The 16,520-nt window shown below is 44.5% G+C and overlaps 3 protein-coding genes across 10 annotated transcripts in view; 2 read left to right on the top strand and 1 right to left on the bottom strand.

Moving 5' to 3' along the window:
• Nucleotides 1–8: 8 nt before the first annotated feature.
• Nucleotides 9–5,650, top strand: LOC112556751. 4 transcript variants are annotated; one of them, XM_025226088.1, is made up of 4 exons: nucleotides 20–126; nucleotides 463–721; nucleotides 2,565–2,920; nucleotides 3,735–5,649. In XM_025226088.1, the coding sequence occupies exons 3-4, from the start codon at nucleotides 2,915–2,917 to the stop codon at nucleotides 5,166–5,168; spliced, it is 1,440 nt and encodes a 479-aa protein (XP_025081873.1). In that variant the 5' UTR covers nucleotides 20–126; nucleotides 463–721; nucleotides 2,565–2,914; the 3' UTR covers nucleotides 5,169–5,649. The 4 variants fall into 4 exon arrangements, with proteins under 4 accessions (XP_025081874.1, XP_025081872.1, XP_025081873.1 ...); XM_025226089.1 differs by lacking the exon at nucleotides 463–721 and having other exon boundaries at nucleotides 9–126; nucleotides 2,565–2,758; XM_025226087.1 differs by lacking the exon at nucleotides 463–721 and having other exon boundaries at nucleotides 11–126.
• A 142-nt stretch (nucleotides 5,651–5,792) lies between these two features.
• On the bottom strand, nucleotides 5,793–12,220 carry LOC112556747. 5 transcript variants are annotated; one of them, XM_025226056.1, is made up of 3 exons: nucleotides 12,073–12,216; nucleotides 10,938–11,080; nucleotides 5,793–9,003 (listed from the first exon to the last, which is right to left on the bottom strand). In XM_025226056.1, exon 3 carries the CDS (start codon nucleotides 9,001–9,003, stop codon nucleotides 7,408–7,410), a length of 1,596 nt encoding a protein of 531 aa, XP_025081841.1. In that variant the 5' UTR covers nucleotides 10,938–11,080; nucleotides 12,073–12,216; the 3' UTR covers nucleotides 5,793–7,407. The 5 variants fall into 5 exon arrangements, with proteins under 5 accessions (XP_025081841.1, XP_025081842.1, XP_025081843.1 ...); XM_025226057.1 differs by having other exon boundaries at nucleotides 10,994–11,080; XM_025226058.1 differs by lacking the exon at nucleotides 10,938–11,080 and having other exon boundaries at nucleotides 12,073–12,220.
• The window catches only part of LOC112555108, a 17,917-nt gene continuing 12,375 nt past the window's right edge, over nucleotides 10,979–16,520 (top strand). The window contains exon 1 of the mRNA XM_025223323.1: nucleotides 10,979–11,158. Within this exon, the coding sequence (XP_025079108.1) occupies nucleotides 10,979–11,158 (180 nt within the window). The remainder of the gene's footprint in view (nucleotides 11,159–16,520) is intronic.

Here is a 16,520-nt window from a genome sequence, read left to right as displayed (position 1 = left end):
ACATCATTAGTGTCTGAGGTGAGAGGTCACCAGCATCCAACGCCAGAGAAGACCTGAGAGACAGGCCTGAGAGGTGACAGATAGTGAGAGGCTAATAAGGACAGGACATGGACTAATGGTCAGAGGGTAAGTTTAGTCAGATATTTGTGCCATGGTTTGCAGATCACACTATGGCGAGATACAATAAGATGGGAATGTTTTGAAAGATAAAATAGGCATAGAGTGAGAGAAATAATCACACTATATGGCTTGTACTGTTAATAAATCGGTCGACATCACAGTACATGAGTTATGTTAGGAAACAGTCATCAGAAGACTGATATTGTAATGAAAGGCGAGACATGAGGGGTGAGGCGGAGAGTGTGCGAGGTTCTGTCGCTATAACTAAGTCTCGAATAACCTAACCGAGGCTTGTTTGTCGAGAGCGCGGTGTCATAACCCGTCTTGCCTTACTTGTTTTAGGACACTCAGAGTATTCACAACCCTCGCCTTCATCAGCCAAGTGGGTCAGGCACTGGGGGCCATGATTGGGCAGGTGTACAGATTGTCACAGCACACAGCCTGTCACACCTGTCTCTGTGGACTTTCTCTGCCTAACCGCTGTCTTAACCGCTTATGCCACGAAGATCTTACATTGTCATTGTAGCGCCATCTTGAAATCAGAACGAGGCCTAATGTGCCGGTGAAGTGGCTGCCAAAGCATTTGAGCACTGATCAAAAGGTCACTAATACCGGATTTGGAATTTCATTCCGTATTTAGGATTAACATCAGGACGAAGACTTAACAAAATAATTACTAGACTGACACTGAGTTTTGCTTGGCTTTGAAGATAGAAGATAAATTATGTTTGTGTGACAGCTTTTGTAACGGGTAACCACATGTCAATGGACCTTTTCCCTTTTTTGTAATAATTAGCTCATATAAATGTTTTTGACAGTGTGAATGGTTACTCATTGATGTCAAGGTTATTTTCATTTTCTTCGTGCACTTTTAACATGTAGAGCCTAGATTCTGTCCCGGACTTGAATAATTTATCCTAACCCCAGGGATTATTTGGCTTGTGTGTGGTGGCACTTCTGCGCAATACAAATAACTCATGGTGTTAAAAATGTTTGAACTTTGCACTTTACTATGACGGTCTATTCACAATGATGAAATAAATGTTTCTGAAAGTAGTTCTCAAAAAGAAACATGAAGCTTGACAATCACGACATTTATATTTGCTGTTTACTGTCTGCAAGCTACCATCACATGTTTATAGATGTTGACAAAGGCGGACACACATAATGTGACACCGGCATAGCATGCATTTACTAAATTGTTGAAACATTATCTGAACTTTACCACTTGTCGAGGTGGTTCACTGAACTTACATGTACTGGCATTTCGTCATTTGAAACTGAAACCGTTTTCACAAAGCAAAGCAGGTCTGCCGTACACTTGTGTATCTTTGTCTCGATAAAGCTTTCAGGTTGAATACTTTCAAAATTTTTATCACTTGCAAAGGAAATATGACAGTTTAGCCACCACATCATATCTGTTCACATTTGTACAGAACGACCGACAGCAGTGCCTGTGTAGTTCATGAACCTCAGTTTGGACAGCTGGGAGTGAGGACCATGGACGTGGAGCTATTTAGTGTCATTAACACGAGGCCTGACACTAGGTGTTGCCTGGTTACCAAGAATGTCCGAGAGCTTCACGATGAGAGTGAAGACACACAGGCGTTGCTAGGTGTAGTTCTGTACACAGGACAGACAGGACATGTATCATATGGGGGTCACACTCTCATTTCTTTCGTTTGTGAGTGATACAAGACTGTGAGTGCTTTGAACTTTAAAAATAAGATCGGAGACAATGACACTCTTTCAACGTATGTGGGATGTCCAGGCCCCTCCCTCGTGGTTACGTATAAACTATAAAAGTTTCTGGTGAAACCGAGCCAAGAACGCGTGGACGAGAAAATAAAACCTCGGTGAACATGATAGTAGAGATGGGATGGTTACAAACAGGACACAGTGACACACACACATGATACTGAAGTCTCTCCCACACACATACAAGAGAGAATTAAGACATGGTCCAACATAGAAATTGTATATAAAGACAATATTTAAAAACAAATATTGTATACTCTGGAATGATTTAGATAATCTAAAGCTGAATACAGTTTGAGTTTTGGAATCAATACAATAATCAATGTTTGATTTTGTTGATCAGACGCAGTATGAAGTATATGGTTCTTTTGATGCAATATGCTATTGTTAAAGAAAACAAAATTATGGAGGGTGTCTCTGGTGTCGTACAAATAGAATAGATAAAGCAAATTAAAAAGAGAAAAGTAGATTATTTATTTATTTAGAATTTCCTAACTCTTACATTTTTGTTTTCTTTTATTTCTTTTCTGCTCTCCGAGTTTGTTTGTTTGTTTTTCTTATTTGCTTCTAAAGAGAGAAGCTAACAGATTCTCGTATTCGTGTACCTGTCAGAACGATGTAAGGGAGAGCTTGCATATATTTACATTCCCTTTATTCAGACCTGGCCTTTCAATTACATTTTATAGCGAGTGCGACTTCAGGGAAAGGTGTCTCCAGCCAGCAACAGGCAGTTGGTGACTGCCACCTGAAGACAGGGCGGCAGTGGGGGAGTGTGTACACTTTGTACAAATGTTGGCTCACAGTCTCAGCTGGCAGACGACACACCACCACCCCGCAGTCGTTGGTCCGTGGCACGACGATAGGTGGAGGAAACAGCAAGGTGTGTGTGGAGGGTCAGGGAGGGTTTGTGGTTGGTCCCCCGACTCACTAGGTGACGCGGTGTGTTTGTGTGTGACTCGTCTACCAGTGGAGCACTGCCTCCCCCTCCACCCGACACTCACACTCATCAGGTGAGGCGGGCCGTGGACACACCCGTATGGCGGTAAGTGGAAGCTACACAGGATCGACCCTCTCGTCTTACCTCTTGTACATGTTGTTGCCAGTACTTCTTCTTCTAACTAGGGACATAAGGAGGTGACATGGTTGACTACCTACCGGCTGAGCAAGACAGAAAACATAAAAAGGATAAACAAAATCATGTCTAGGTGTGTGCATGCAGGTGTGTAGTGTGTGGTGTGAATGATGTAGTAGAGGTCACGGTATGTGTTAACCTCTTGCTTCTGTATTACTATTTTTCAAAGAATGTTGTTCGTTAATTCAAACTCTAACCTATAATACAAATTTCGTGTGCACCCCGTCTATTACTTTGCAACTGACTAAACAAGGTTAAAGTTTCGTCTGACTTCCTGGTGACACAAGAGCCCCGAAGGTTCGAGATACCCAGAAAAGATACAAGAAAGTGCTAAATTCTTTGATGTGTTTTACAATGTAGGGGACTCGGTAATACTTATTCATAAAAATTGAAGATATTTAATAAAACCTGTTTCATTATAACTATACGAAATATTTGTTTGAAAAACGTTAGTGTGATCGACACTCAATAGTAATGTTCTAGTAAGGTAAGGATGATCAGCAATCTTTGTCTAAATGGAGAAAAGAAGGAAGTCAGCGAAAACTTGTAGATTAATACTTGAGAGACCTGAATGATCATTACTGTACATAAATTACTTATATGTAGTTATGTAATAATTAATACATTTCGTATGCTAATATTTTAATTTAAAATGAAATAATTCCACTTTAGTTTTTACACTCTGGACATTCTGGTCATATATCTAGATATAACTCATTTGCAGAATAAGCTGATGACATGTCTGCTCGTCGTGTCTGGAGTGTACACCATCTTATTCTTTGCTTCGCTTTACATCTTCTGGCAAAGACATCACCTTAACACAAAAGAAGAAAACGAGAGAACATGGTGGTCAGGTTTTTCAGGGCCAAAGGTCAAAAAGCAGCTTTGGGGGAAATTAAACACCTCATCACCTGGACAAAGTCCTTTCGTGGAGCATGAACTTGGTAAAGACCAAGACCGTTTCCATCAAAATCAGCATGATGAATGGCAGTTTCATTCTAACAGGACAACTCGCCATGGCATCAGCCATGGAAAGCCTCCTACCCCAGGGAAAGGAGAAAGCGCTGGTCAAACAGCAGACCGAGGACAAACCTCCACGAGTGCCAAACGTCCAGATTCGAGGAAGGGCAGCAACTCCACGCTGAGTGTTGCGCCCCCTGTACAAGGTGGGACAACTCGCCCGCAATTTGCCAACGGGACTCAGATGCTGCACGTCGCCAACGCCACCTCTCTGTCCCACCGTTACCTGATCTTCATCTGCGACAAAAAAAGATCGTGCGGGGGATGGGGAGACAGACAGCGGGGGCTTCTCTCGGTCTTCCTACTGTCGCAGGTGACGGGACGACGGTTCGGGATCAAGATGAGCAAGCCCTGCGACCTGACGCAGCTGTACGTGCCCAACAAGTACAGCTGGATCGTGCCAGACGAGGAGCTGCAGGGTAAGTCCGTCCGCTACTGGGACGACATGAACGGTAGTGGCGGGTACAACCGGCTTCTGAACACCATCGACTTCAACCAACAGTACCCTGAGGAGGTCATCTACATTCGCACAAACGTCGATTACTTTTACAACCTCCGCAACAACAAATTGTATTATCCCAAGATATTTCCTAAGTGGTCGACTAATTCTCAAAGTGTCATGTTCCGGAATGGCTGGAAGATCTTGATGAAGCCCAGCGACCACTTGCAGGAGCATCTAGACGCCTTCTTGTCTAAAGTCAGTTACTATAACAGGACTCAACCTTTCGTCTGCATACATTTCCGGATGGGTCGAAGCTCTACCATGAAGAACGACGCCTTCCGCCACAACCTCACTGAGGTGCTGGACCTGTGGAGGTTTGTGGACCCGTATGTTAACAACGGCAGCAGGTTCTTTCTTGCCACCGACTCCGAGGAGGCGCGAAACTTGACCCGGAAGCGCTTTGGCGACCGAGTGGTGGACACTGGGGGGCGCATCGTGCACGTGGACCTGCAGGCGGCGCTGCCCTTCTCTTGCGAGGGCCTGGAGGTGGCGCTGCTGGAGCAGCTGGTGCTGATGCACTGTGACGTGTTGGTCATCTCCAACAGCATGTTCAGCTACATTGCTGCAGTGGTGCGCGGCTCCAACGACAACCTCTACCGACTCTCTAACAACGGCTTGCACAAGTTCTCTGTCTAGTACAGTCACGTGACCTAGTGGATGGAGTTTACTGTCTTGTGTGCAGAGAAGGAAACACCAGGTCTTGATATGAGCTCGGTAACTGCATCTGACAGGAATTTATGGAGGTAAACACCGGGTGTGCAGACTCAGTGAATTTAGTTGTAAATTATTTATAGCGGTGTGTACAGTAGTAGAGTGGGGGTGAACTGTGATGTGTGGACTGTGAGAAAAGAAAGAGTTGTGTTGTGTATACTGCGTGTGTATGTGTGTTGTGAACACTGTGACAGGCGATAGAACTGTGTGTAGTGCAAGACAAGAGTGAATTGTGTGCACTGCTCAAAGCCAGTGACTTCCAGTTTATTGCTGGAAAGGAGGGACTTGTGATGTGTACTCTGCCACAGGTGAGTGAATTATGCTGTGGACACTGTCGACAGTAAGGTTTCATGTTGATGCTAGAGCGACTTGTCACGTGCACCATGAGAACCACTTTGTGATAGAAGTGGTGAACCATGTTATAAGCATCATAGAAGGGACAAACCCAGTTCTCCAGTCTGTTACAGAAACATGAGCGCAATAAAATATGTGTTGTGTCAACTTTTCAAGACGCACACAAAGTGTTTCAATCGTGATTTGTCAATGGAAAACAAAAACAAAATTTTATTATGCAACAGTCAAATTAATTCATTAAACAATATTAATTAGAATAATTTATCAAACACTCGGTATCTTCTGGCAAACGAAGACTTCTGTTACATCCCCTTCTTCTCATTTGTTATCGGCAAAATGAAGTAGAGAAATCTGGAAACGACCATAATTATTGTCAGGTCTTTTCGGAAAGGAATTCCACCAACATGAGGTTTGATGTCATGGCTTTTCTTGTTGCAGTCACACACAGCACAGAGTCTTTATAACAGTCTTTGTGAACAGTGTCCGCTATTTGTATGCGAATGCTCTTTGATTCATTTAAACATTTCCCCCATGCATGTGGGACAAAAGATTGAAGGGGACTGAGGGCCGACCTGACCCTCCCTACAGAAGCCGACGCCATGGAGAGGTCGGGTCAGAAGGTCGCGGTGTGTCGGCCTCGTCACCTCCGCCCGTCCTCACAGCGTTTATAGGCTTTTATAACTGTCGTCTGCCACAGCCACACATAAACAAGTTACAAATCTCAGTGACACACACACTCTCTAGCGTTCATGCACACACGCTCACAACCATGTGAGCACAGATTGACAGGTCATTGCGTCCTTAGCTGTCCTGGCGATGGTATTAGCCGGTGTCTGCTGTACAGGTGTGTGGGACCCAACTCTTCTTTATTTATTTCTACTGGTAATCTACCTGCTCTCTCTCTCTCTACCACGAAGGGAATCATGCCTTATCTCTCCCTCTATGTCTGATGTGTGTTTGAGACAGATGGGGGGAGGTAGGGCGTGATCTGCAGGGTGTGTGAAGAGTGTATAGCAAAGCTCTGTATACGAGATACCCAGTGACTGTCCACAAACACAAATTATGCAAGGGTGAAGGGTCATATCACAAACAAAAACTAATTTTGTATTTTTGTTGAAGGACCCTAAATACACTTAAAATGAGTCACCGTTTTACTGAAAACAAATAATTTTCAATGATAAATTGAAGCAATAACAAAAGAAGCAACAACAACATGAAACAACAGCTTAACCAGTTCAACATGTTCGAGGAATTTCAAGAGATAGACGGGAAGTGAACCACTGACTTGTATGTCTGTGAAGTCTGTGAAGTAAACACAGAGTTGCCCTCATGACCTCCCTGTCACAGGCTTCGGCTATCAACAGTTCAATGAGCAAATTTAAATTCAGAACTCACTCGAAAATTAGAAATATGTACAAGCTAAGACTACAATTTGCATACATCTCCAGACGAAATTTCTGGAATGAGTGGACTGAGGATTGTGCATTCCTCCTGTGCAGACACGGGACTCTCCTCATAGATGTTGTCAACAATACACAGAGAAAAATCCGACATAACATAATTGTTAATCACTTTTCCAATAACAACCTCATATAAAAAAAGTTTCACACATCACACATATATTTAGAACACAATGTTAACAGCTTCAGGTAACAATATACATATCAGATTTTTAAAGTGTTTGAGGATTTAGTTTCGGTAAATGCAACACTCAGCTGGAGTTTAGCCAGACCTCAGGGGTATAGTTCACTGTTGGTATAGCTTGGTGCCCAGTGAAGTCTACAGTATAGCTAACACACTGTCATCACAGTCAGTGCAACACCCGAGGCTGCAACTTGCCCTTGTCGAAGTGGTACAGGCCGTTGTTGGTGCCCCGGATGAGGGCGGCCCTGTAGCTGAACATGCTGTTGGTGGTCACCAGGATGTCACAGTGCAGCAGCACTAGCTGGTCAAGCAAGGCAGACTCAAACCCTAAGCACGCATCTTTATTCAACCCTTGCTTGTCAACGTGCAGAATCCTGCCCCCTGTGTCGTGATGCGCAGCATGAAACATCTTTCTGGAATGTTCTCGAACGTCCGAGGAGTCTGTCGCCAGAAAGAAGTGGCTGCCATTTTTGATGTATTTGCCCACAAACTCCCACAATGCACCTAAAGACATGATGTCATTTCTTTTCTCTGAATCTCGTGGGTTGGACTTGCTGATTCCTATTCTGACATGCGCACACACGAAAGGCGAGGTTTTATTGAAGAAGGAGCACTCCTGGAGGACGTAGTGAACGTGATCCTGCATGTGTTTGGTTGGGTTCATCAAAATGCTCCATCCTCTGCGGAACATTTCCGGGCGGCCATGCTGGGCCCACGGAGGAAGCAGCTTCTTGTAGAAGACATTTGACCGAATGGGCCAGTAGTGCTCCACGTTGGTTCTCAGAAACACCACGTCCTCGGGGTACACCTCGTTGAAGTCGATGGTCAGAAGCACGTGCTGGAACGTCCCGCTGTCCACGGCATCTATGACACGGACAGACTTCCCGGCAACCTCGGCTTCGCTGATGGTCCAGTTGACGTCTTTGGGCTGGAAGAACTGTCGCACGTCACAAGGGAACGTCATGTTGATGCCGAAGCGTCGTGACGTCACGTTGGCCAGTAGATACGTGTTGACTATCCCGCGCTGGCGATCGCCCCAGCCTCCACACGGCTTTCTTGAGTCGCAGAGGTAAATAAGATACTTGCTTCCCGCTCTAGTGTTGTTTCTTTTACCAACACTTTGCTGGGGTAAACCTCTTACAGAAGAAATATTTTGTTTCAAATTTGTTGCATTTCTTAAATGTTTACCCGCTGAAGGTCGGGTTTCGATGGCCACCTTGTCTTGTTGCTTATTTCTTGTTGCAGTCATGCGTGTTCCTCTAGCAATTACGGGCCGCTGTGTTAAGCCAGACGATTTGTTAACAGCTGTTGATTCGGAATCTCTGAATCTTCTGACTGCTGGTCGGTTAGTCACAGAATTTCCTTGGTTCGCCTCCTTCAATCTCTTCACCACCTCCCTCCCGCTGCGCACTTTGTGATCAAACGTCTTGTCAGTGTCGTTGATCTTGGGCTCACCTCGAGGCCGGAGCTGGGCAGTACCTTTCTCCACCACGTGGTCTACTACATTGTCCAGCACGTGTGAGTTCTCACCTGGCCTCCTCCTGGTCTCTCTACCTCGCCTGTCCTCTACAACTGTGTCAGCAGCTGCTCGCTCTGGTCGTCTGCCGGCTCTTTGCTTTACTTTCCCATTTGGAAGCTCGGACACTGGGGTGACCACAGACTTGCCATTGCCGGGAACGCTGACGAGGTAAAAATGAAGGACAAAGGTCATTGTGGTGGAGATCACAACGACTGCAGCAAGCTTCTTCAGCGTTGGTTTCATCTGGCAAGGAAAGTGTGAATAATGTTTACAATCAAGTAATAGCTAGCTACAGTGCACTTACTCTAGCACTGATAATAGCACTGATGATAACATGATAACAGCACGTTGACTCTAGCGTACAGAAAGACAAAATACAAAACTCAATATAACACTGGACTGAATACTTCAGTCCTGACAACTGAAATTCCAGTTACATCAGAGGCTGAGTGTTTGCTGTTGACGAACAGCAGTACCTGCAATTATTTTGAAAATGTTCTATCAAGAACTTTTATTGACATAGAGAACGAACTAAAAGCGGAATAACTTCTCTCCAGAGTTAGCTATCTTGAAATTTATGAAATTTATGTTATTTGGAATCAGGATTAAGTTAAAAAATTGCCAGAGAAATTGTAACATGTCGCACATGCAGCATCAGTCGTAGAAAATCATGGAAGAGAAAAGATATGCGACTGACAATGTTTGATTCATCCTTGTTGAAATTACACACCAGCAGAATGTCATTACAGTACACTGTCAGTCACTCTGCACAGTTCACACCCATGCCATCCACACACACACACTCCTCTCTCTCTCATACACACAGCTTTAAATATATACTGACACACCTTTACACACAAGTTCACACCCCTTTACTCACACCCTGTCGTGGCTGGAGGGCGGTACCCTGTACCCGGCTATTGCCATTCTTATTCTCAGCGAGACTCAAGGGTTTCATTAAGACTTGTCAAGCTAGCTACCATTGCTCAATACGTCTGTTTATCTTGTTTTCTCGACTATAGAGGAAAGCACGAAACCTTGTTTGTCAAGTTTTTACTGTCGGCCGTTGAGTAGGGCTGTCTGACAGTTCCGGCTAAACCCCTCAGGGACCGCGCACTTTCCTTATCTTGTCTGAACATTTTTAATAATCTTACTTCCAGTATGTGTAGCAGATCCTACTACATCATCGTCGTTGTCGTCGTCGTCGTCGTCGTCATCGTTATCATAATCGTCGTCGTCATCATCATCAAGTGCCCGCGTAGTTTTGTGCAATGTGTGTCCTCCTGCCCTGAAAACAGCTCGGCAAACGTGTCACGAGTTACTTTGTGACACGAGGCAGTTATAGACAGAAGAGGATAGCGTGACGAGTTATCTGTCTGTCCCACATACTGCTGTGTATTCAGCTTGTCGCCCTTGTACGATTGTGTGTCGTGACACCAAGGCGTTGATAACGACTCGAGCGTCATCTACCCGACATCTCCCTGTTTGATGTGAGATGTGATGAGTGAATGGGATGGTTCTGAAACTGATTGTTCGGTTTGTTTGTTGTTGTTTTGTTTTGTTTTAAAAATAGAATAAAATTATAATCTTCATTTTGTAAACGAGATGAACCCGTTGTAGTCTCCTCTTCACACGATGATAATTTAAATCAGTAGACAACTTCGTACCAAGCCTACAAACAGCCTCCACCTTCACCTCCAGATAAACCCACCCGCAATATCATCCACCTGCCGCTGTGGAATAAAACACACCTTGAGTGTAGCGAATAATGTAGTCTTCCTGTGTGCCCTCGGGTACTGCGTGAGTACAAAGGTGTACATCAGAGATGTATGAACACACACTAAGTACACATAATGGACAGTTCAACATGAGAGACATACCAAAACAAAGCACAGAGAGAGAGAGAGTGTGAGGGAGATATCCAGTCAACAGGTTACAGCATTAAAAACATGTAAACACACAGCAAAGCATTAGTCTTGCACATCACACGTGCTTTGTCAGGTTCAGAGACAATAAACTAGTTGTCTAAGCCAGCAGTACAAGGTCTGTGTGCTGCCATTTTTTTGCCTCGTGCAACCTGTGAACATACATAGTGTGAACAAACTTAACGACGACATCTACCGCACGACAGGCGACACAACAAGTCAGGGTATTAACAGAGCAGTTAAATACTTTACCTTGCACTCGGCTAGCGAGACAGTAAACACCTTCCTTTGCTATGGAAATTACACACCTTTCTTTTGCCAAGCTGTCCAGTCAGTATTCAAATGCACTGCTTGGAAAACTCCTGGTGTTCCGATCTCTGGCGGCCATGGCTTCACTGTCGTCCAAAAATGCTGAGAATAAGCACACCAACACCAACACCAACACCAACACCAACACCAACACCAACAGGCAGGTACTGTCACCACACACCTACAAGGCAGCGGATCTGTGGCAGTGACTTTAGTGATGAGAGGTCCCTGTCAGGAAAGGAGGTGCCGTCCCCCACAAGCTGTACTCAGGCAGGTGCCGTCAGGTGGGTGTCGGGGTCGGAAGGGTCACAGAGGGCGATATGCAGCAAAGCATGATTACCAGCAACTAACTTATAGCCAGACGACGCTCTGGGTCACAGGTCACGCCGTTGATAGAGGAAAGGTGTCCCAGATCTCTCAGGCAGAACGTGCATAGGACTTGACAGGTAGGACTACAGGTATGTCGGACTAGACAGGTGTGTAGCGCTTTGCACCTAGCAGGGGCGAGCACTCGAACATGGGGTCCTATGTCAAGTTCAGTCCAGGTATACACTACTGCTTTGAAGTCTGCCGATGGGCTGGTCTACTAAGGGTACACTACAGTGTACATTAAAAGGAATTTCGATGAGTATTTTCATAAGGACATTGTAGTCACAGTGAACACATGAAGTGATAGCAACTTATTAAACTGTCACTTGACAGTCATAAACACCACTCTATATATATTTACAACTTCCTGTTTGTGTCTAATTGTGTCCTTCTAGTTTAAAAAAGAAATATCACAGAAGTGTATATACATTAACAGCATTTTTATATTCCAGATAACATTATTACATCCACACACATTATTGCTAGTTCGTATTTCTAAGTGATATTTTACTTTGACTGGATGACACTGCCTCACTCACACACGATGTAATGGCAGACAAAAACATTTCAGAAGCTGCAACAACAAGAACACAACATAAATGGTACAACAGAAGATCAGGGTGGTTCTCTGACTACAATGAGGACATATCCTGTTGACTTTTTTTTTTCTCAGTGCCCAGCTGCAGCTCCATTAAAAAAATGTTTTTACCTGAGAATGTTGTGACGAGCGTGCTAAGCGACTGCTGCAACAGGCAGTTCGGGTATTACACTCATGAAAATTTCACGTTTTTCTGGCAATATGTATGAAGTTGTGGAACAGTGTCTCAAACCATTCAGCAATTCAGGCGCAAGGAAGGGGACTTAAATACGCAATCGACTGTGAAAACGCACGGAGAGTAATCTCCCTTTACTACGCGGGCCGTTAAAGGAAGGAGCAACGTAAATTATTTACAACGCATTTTCTGTTTTAATTTTTTTTCTTTCTTCTTTATTCTACTGAAGAGAAGAATTTAAACTACCTAAGGAAAGAAATACATCTCCTCAACAAAGTGCATAATTGAACACCTGGCTTTGTTGCCCTCGGTGACCTTTAGGGAGGAGCGGAAGAGAGGAAGGTGACTGCTGACCAAGCTGGATGCGCGGTTTTGAGGTCAGTCGTCTTGCCTACCCACCTGCTGGTGTACCATCATCGTGGTACTAGCTGCAAGCTCACTACCTTGACGCACGCACATCCTTCATTATTCATTGTCGGGGGCCTTCTCCGGACCGCGGTGGGGCCGCAAGCACAGGGAGGGGTGGCTAGAACTTTGGTGACCTCTGCACATTCAAAGACTAAACAAGAGCAGCGTCGACTGCTGCAGGTATAAATTAGAAAAAGTTAAGCCTCATCCTCCCTGCCGATGTACAGACAAGCAGACAAACACACAGGTTGGGATAGCCCGATAGGCAGACAGGAAAACACAGGGAGAGACACAGGTGTACGGTTGGTTCGCTAGGTCCTGCTTCAAGAATTAACGGAAACAAATACATTTTGGTGAGAACGACAATAACAGGGGAAAGAATCAGGGAACTAAGATCGTGCGAGTTAAGAGACGGAATGCATGTCTGAATGAAAGAAAAATGAATGAATAAGGTGGGGAGAGAGCATGAAGCAGGTGGACATATCCCTATATCAGGCAGCAGTTTGGTTTGATTAGTTACCGGCATTGCTGCAACCACCACGACTACAACGGCCCTCGCAGCTGTACGCATGGCGTCTGGACAGACTGTGGGAGTGTAACTCAAGACGTCAGACATTCTCGCTCCACAGAGCTCGAGTCGCTCAGGTACTGGGGGCGTCAGTGGTCGTCAGATCAATAGTGTAGCACGTGATGTAGTAATGAACACAGTAAACATAGCAGTACTGTAATGATGAACACAGTAAGCCTAACACGTACTGCAGTAATGAACACAGTAAGCACAGCAGTACTGTAATAATGAACACAGTAAACCTAACACGAACTGCAATATGAGAGATGGGGGCAAGGGAGGAGACAACAGTTATGTCACAAGCATAACCAGGGAGACTAAACCCTAAACCTAGTAACAGTGACCTCACAACCCTAACCCCGGCAATAAACTTTGTGTATCACGTTGCTACAGCTCTCGGTGGCCATTCTGTTCTTGCTGATCATCTGAGCATGTCATCGAACAGGTCTCCGCATGAATACCTGTCGGTGCTCTCAGTCAGTCAGTTCGTCTTGTCTGTCTCTCTGTCTGCTTCATGCGTGTGCTTGCATGTGGAATGTGACAGGTTCGTTCCTCTGCCGCGCCGCACCCGCCCACGCTCTTCTTGTCGCCCACAGCAGTCATTCAAACAGTGTCTTTGTGAACAAATAAAACATGAAATAAACTGGTTTATGCTGTGCATCCTTAGTTTATTCTCATTTTCTAAAGAATGTGAAGCTACAGCAAGGACTTGCTGGCCTCCAGGTGTCGGTATTTCTGTTTGCTTTCTGTTTCACTCACTCCAGACGTGAGCACGACTCACTCACGGTTGTGTTGTCAGACATTAGTTAATTAGTTAATTGGCAACAACCAATACAACTGCTGGTCTTGACTACCATTACTGCTTCGTTGCTGATGATTGGCTTTACAATTAATACTAGGTTCTTAAAAGAGCGCCGGGCTAGACAGTCTAGTGACTCATGAGTAAACAGCACTCGTTCTAACAGTTCTAACAGACTTAATGGACCGTTACCCAGGCTCCAATTTCAAGACTTTCGCAGGTCAAGCGGGTCACGACACTTGTTTGTCACACTCAGCCACTCACCCAGCCCACCGTTGTCTCTTCGTCGGTCGCTTAGCGATCGCGGGTTCTTAGGATTTTTGTCAAAGTAGTTTGCTTGCTGGGTGCACTGGTGCAGGTGTAGCGGGATGAATCGTTGAGCAATATGAATCGTTGAAGCGAGGCATGCTCATGCGTAGAAACTATGGATCTTCTAGGGTTGTTGAATGAATTAGCAGACATTTTCGTGGTATTTTACTAAATCAAAACCAATAATAAAGCGTGAGTTGTATGTGTTTAGCTTTTTCATGTTGTTTTTATTTAAATTTGACGTGTATTTACTCTTTAGCAGACGATCAAACACCCACTCGCGCAGGGATATCAAACAAAAATAGTCCACTATCCACATCACTTGCAAGCTATAATAATTTGAACCTAAACGTTTCATTTGTTTATCAACTGTTAAATTTAACTTTTTAGTATTTTATTTCTTGTTAGGTTCAGTACATTCTCTTCGAATGCCTCGCTTCAACGATTCATATGGCTCAACGATTCATATTGCTACACAGGCAGTGGGGTAGGAGGGACTTTGCTGGGGTAGGGGGACTACATGTTGACATTCTTGCTTCCTCGGTATCTCTTCTGAGGGGGCGATTCCCCACTCGGCCCACCCTTTGTAGTTTCTACGCAGCTGGCTGCAGGGTATGGTGCTGCGTGTGACAGTTGTGTCAGGTACAGTGCAGGGCAGTGGCTTTGTCTCCCACTACTTGGTAGAGTAAGCCCTCGTTTTTGTTCTTTTTGTTCTTCAAAAATATCAAAACCATTATTTTAATAATGATCATTAATAAGAATTATAATCCTTTCTTAATAATAATGAATAAGATGCCTTCCTTTTTAAAATAATAATAATAGTGTGTCCCTTATGACGTTATAATAATTTCCTTTATAACAATCCTTCATCATCATCATCATCAACATCATCGCCGCAGCCATTTTTCCTTCCCCTCTTATTCTAATACCATCATCACCTTTGTCTCATTGTCACCGTCGATCTGTAACATTAATATAATCTTTATCGCATATCATTATCGCTAGATGACCAGCGTTGTCATTTATCACCCGGGGTGCGGTGCTACCTGCTATTGATTGTCTCCCAGTCCGCGGGTAGCTGCGCGCGTGGTCACCCTACAGCTGCGCACCCCGACTAGTGACTAGAGCACAGGTCTACCCGCAATAGCAGTCCACGCCTCGTGCTGTCGGGTGGGCGCAATGACACCGTGTTGAACATACGGGTAGGGAGTGGAATCGTCATTAAGATGGATGATAGAGTTGTGTTTGATTCTCTTTCCTTCGTGGTCGGTCTTTCAAGTTCGGTGATCACTGTTTGGGTGCGGGTCCCTCCTGTCGTCTGGGTGAGCTCAAGGCGAGGAGATTAATTAAAACAAGAGGAGGAGTCGCCTCGCCGCCTGGTACTTCATTCAGGACGCTGAGGGAGCACCTGTCATCATGCACACCTGCCTGCAACCATAAAAAGCTTAAAAAAAGGTGAGTACTTTATGGAAATATTTTTTTCTCACAAGTGAAGATTTTCACTAACATCCTGGTCTTAATGAAACGTGTGCCGTAGAAAGACAGCAACATGCAAGGATGAGCCCACATGCCTTCCAGACTAAACTATCGTGTGGAGTGTGTATTCATCAACAGATATGAACAATTGCCGGGTGGCCATCTGACACGACCTTATGACCTGTAATTAGAGTTGCGCCGCTGTTTGCATGTTCAGTGACTTGAGACTGGCTGTGAATGTTATCAGTGGCGGCCAGGTGCGCGGCAAGCTCTTTATCTGGCAATAAAACAACAATACCACCAGCTCCTGCTGGCAACTCCGATCTTACACCTGCTTCGTTATTGCGAAGATACCTGCAAGGTGTCAGTAGGTGGAGGGACTGTCTGACCGCGGGCTTCACCGTCTCTCAGTTCTGCTGTTGACAATGAGGTGGGTGCTTGTAATAAACGTGTCTCTCCAACAATAATTAATATGTTCAGCAGGTCGGATATCTTTCATGGGATCAGTAAAATAATGCCTGCAAGGGACGGGTAATTCTACCCCTACTTCCTAGATTCTAATCAATCTTTCAACGTGTGATAAATGGATTTTTTTTTATCTGAGATACTGCATCTTTCTGAAAGTTAAACAAATAAAGGTACACAAAATTCTGTATCAGAAGTGTTTTGAACACAGCTCTATATTAGAAGAGTCTTACACACAGCTCTCAATCCATTTATTTACCTGTGAAGTTTTTAATCATCAGATTATTGGCAGGCAAGCAGACCTCACCCTGTATATAACATCAATAATGTACTAGTGTACAACTTGTACATCAGCACTG

This window comes from Pomacea canaliculata, linkage group LG2, assembly GCF_003073045.1.
Source record: "Pomacea canaliculata isolate SZHN2017 linkage group LG2, ASM307304v1, whole genome shotgun sequence".
Lineage (NCBI taxonomy): Eukaryota > Metazoa > Mollusca > Gastropoda > Architaenioglossa > Ampullariidae > Pomacea > Pomacea canaliculata.
The sequence above is the reverse complement of the archived record's forward strand: the minus strand, read 5'-3'. Positions and strand labels throughout refer to the sequence as shown.

Bases quoted from the DNA above. Each gene is read 5' to 3' on its own strand.
- LOC112556747 (XM_025226058.1), bottom strand. From the start codon at position 9,003: ATGAAACCAACGCTGAAGAAGCTTGCTGCAGTCGTTGTGATCTCCACC.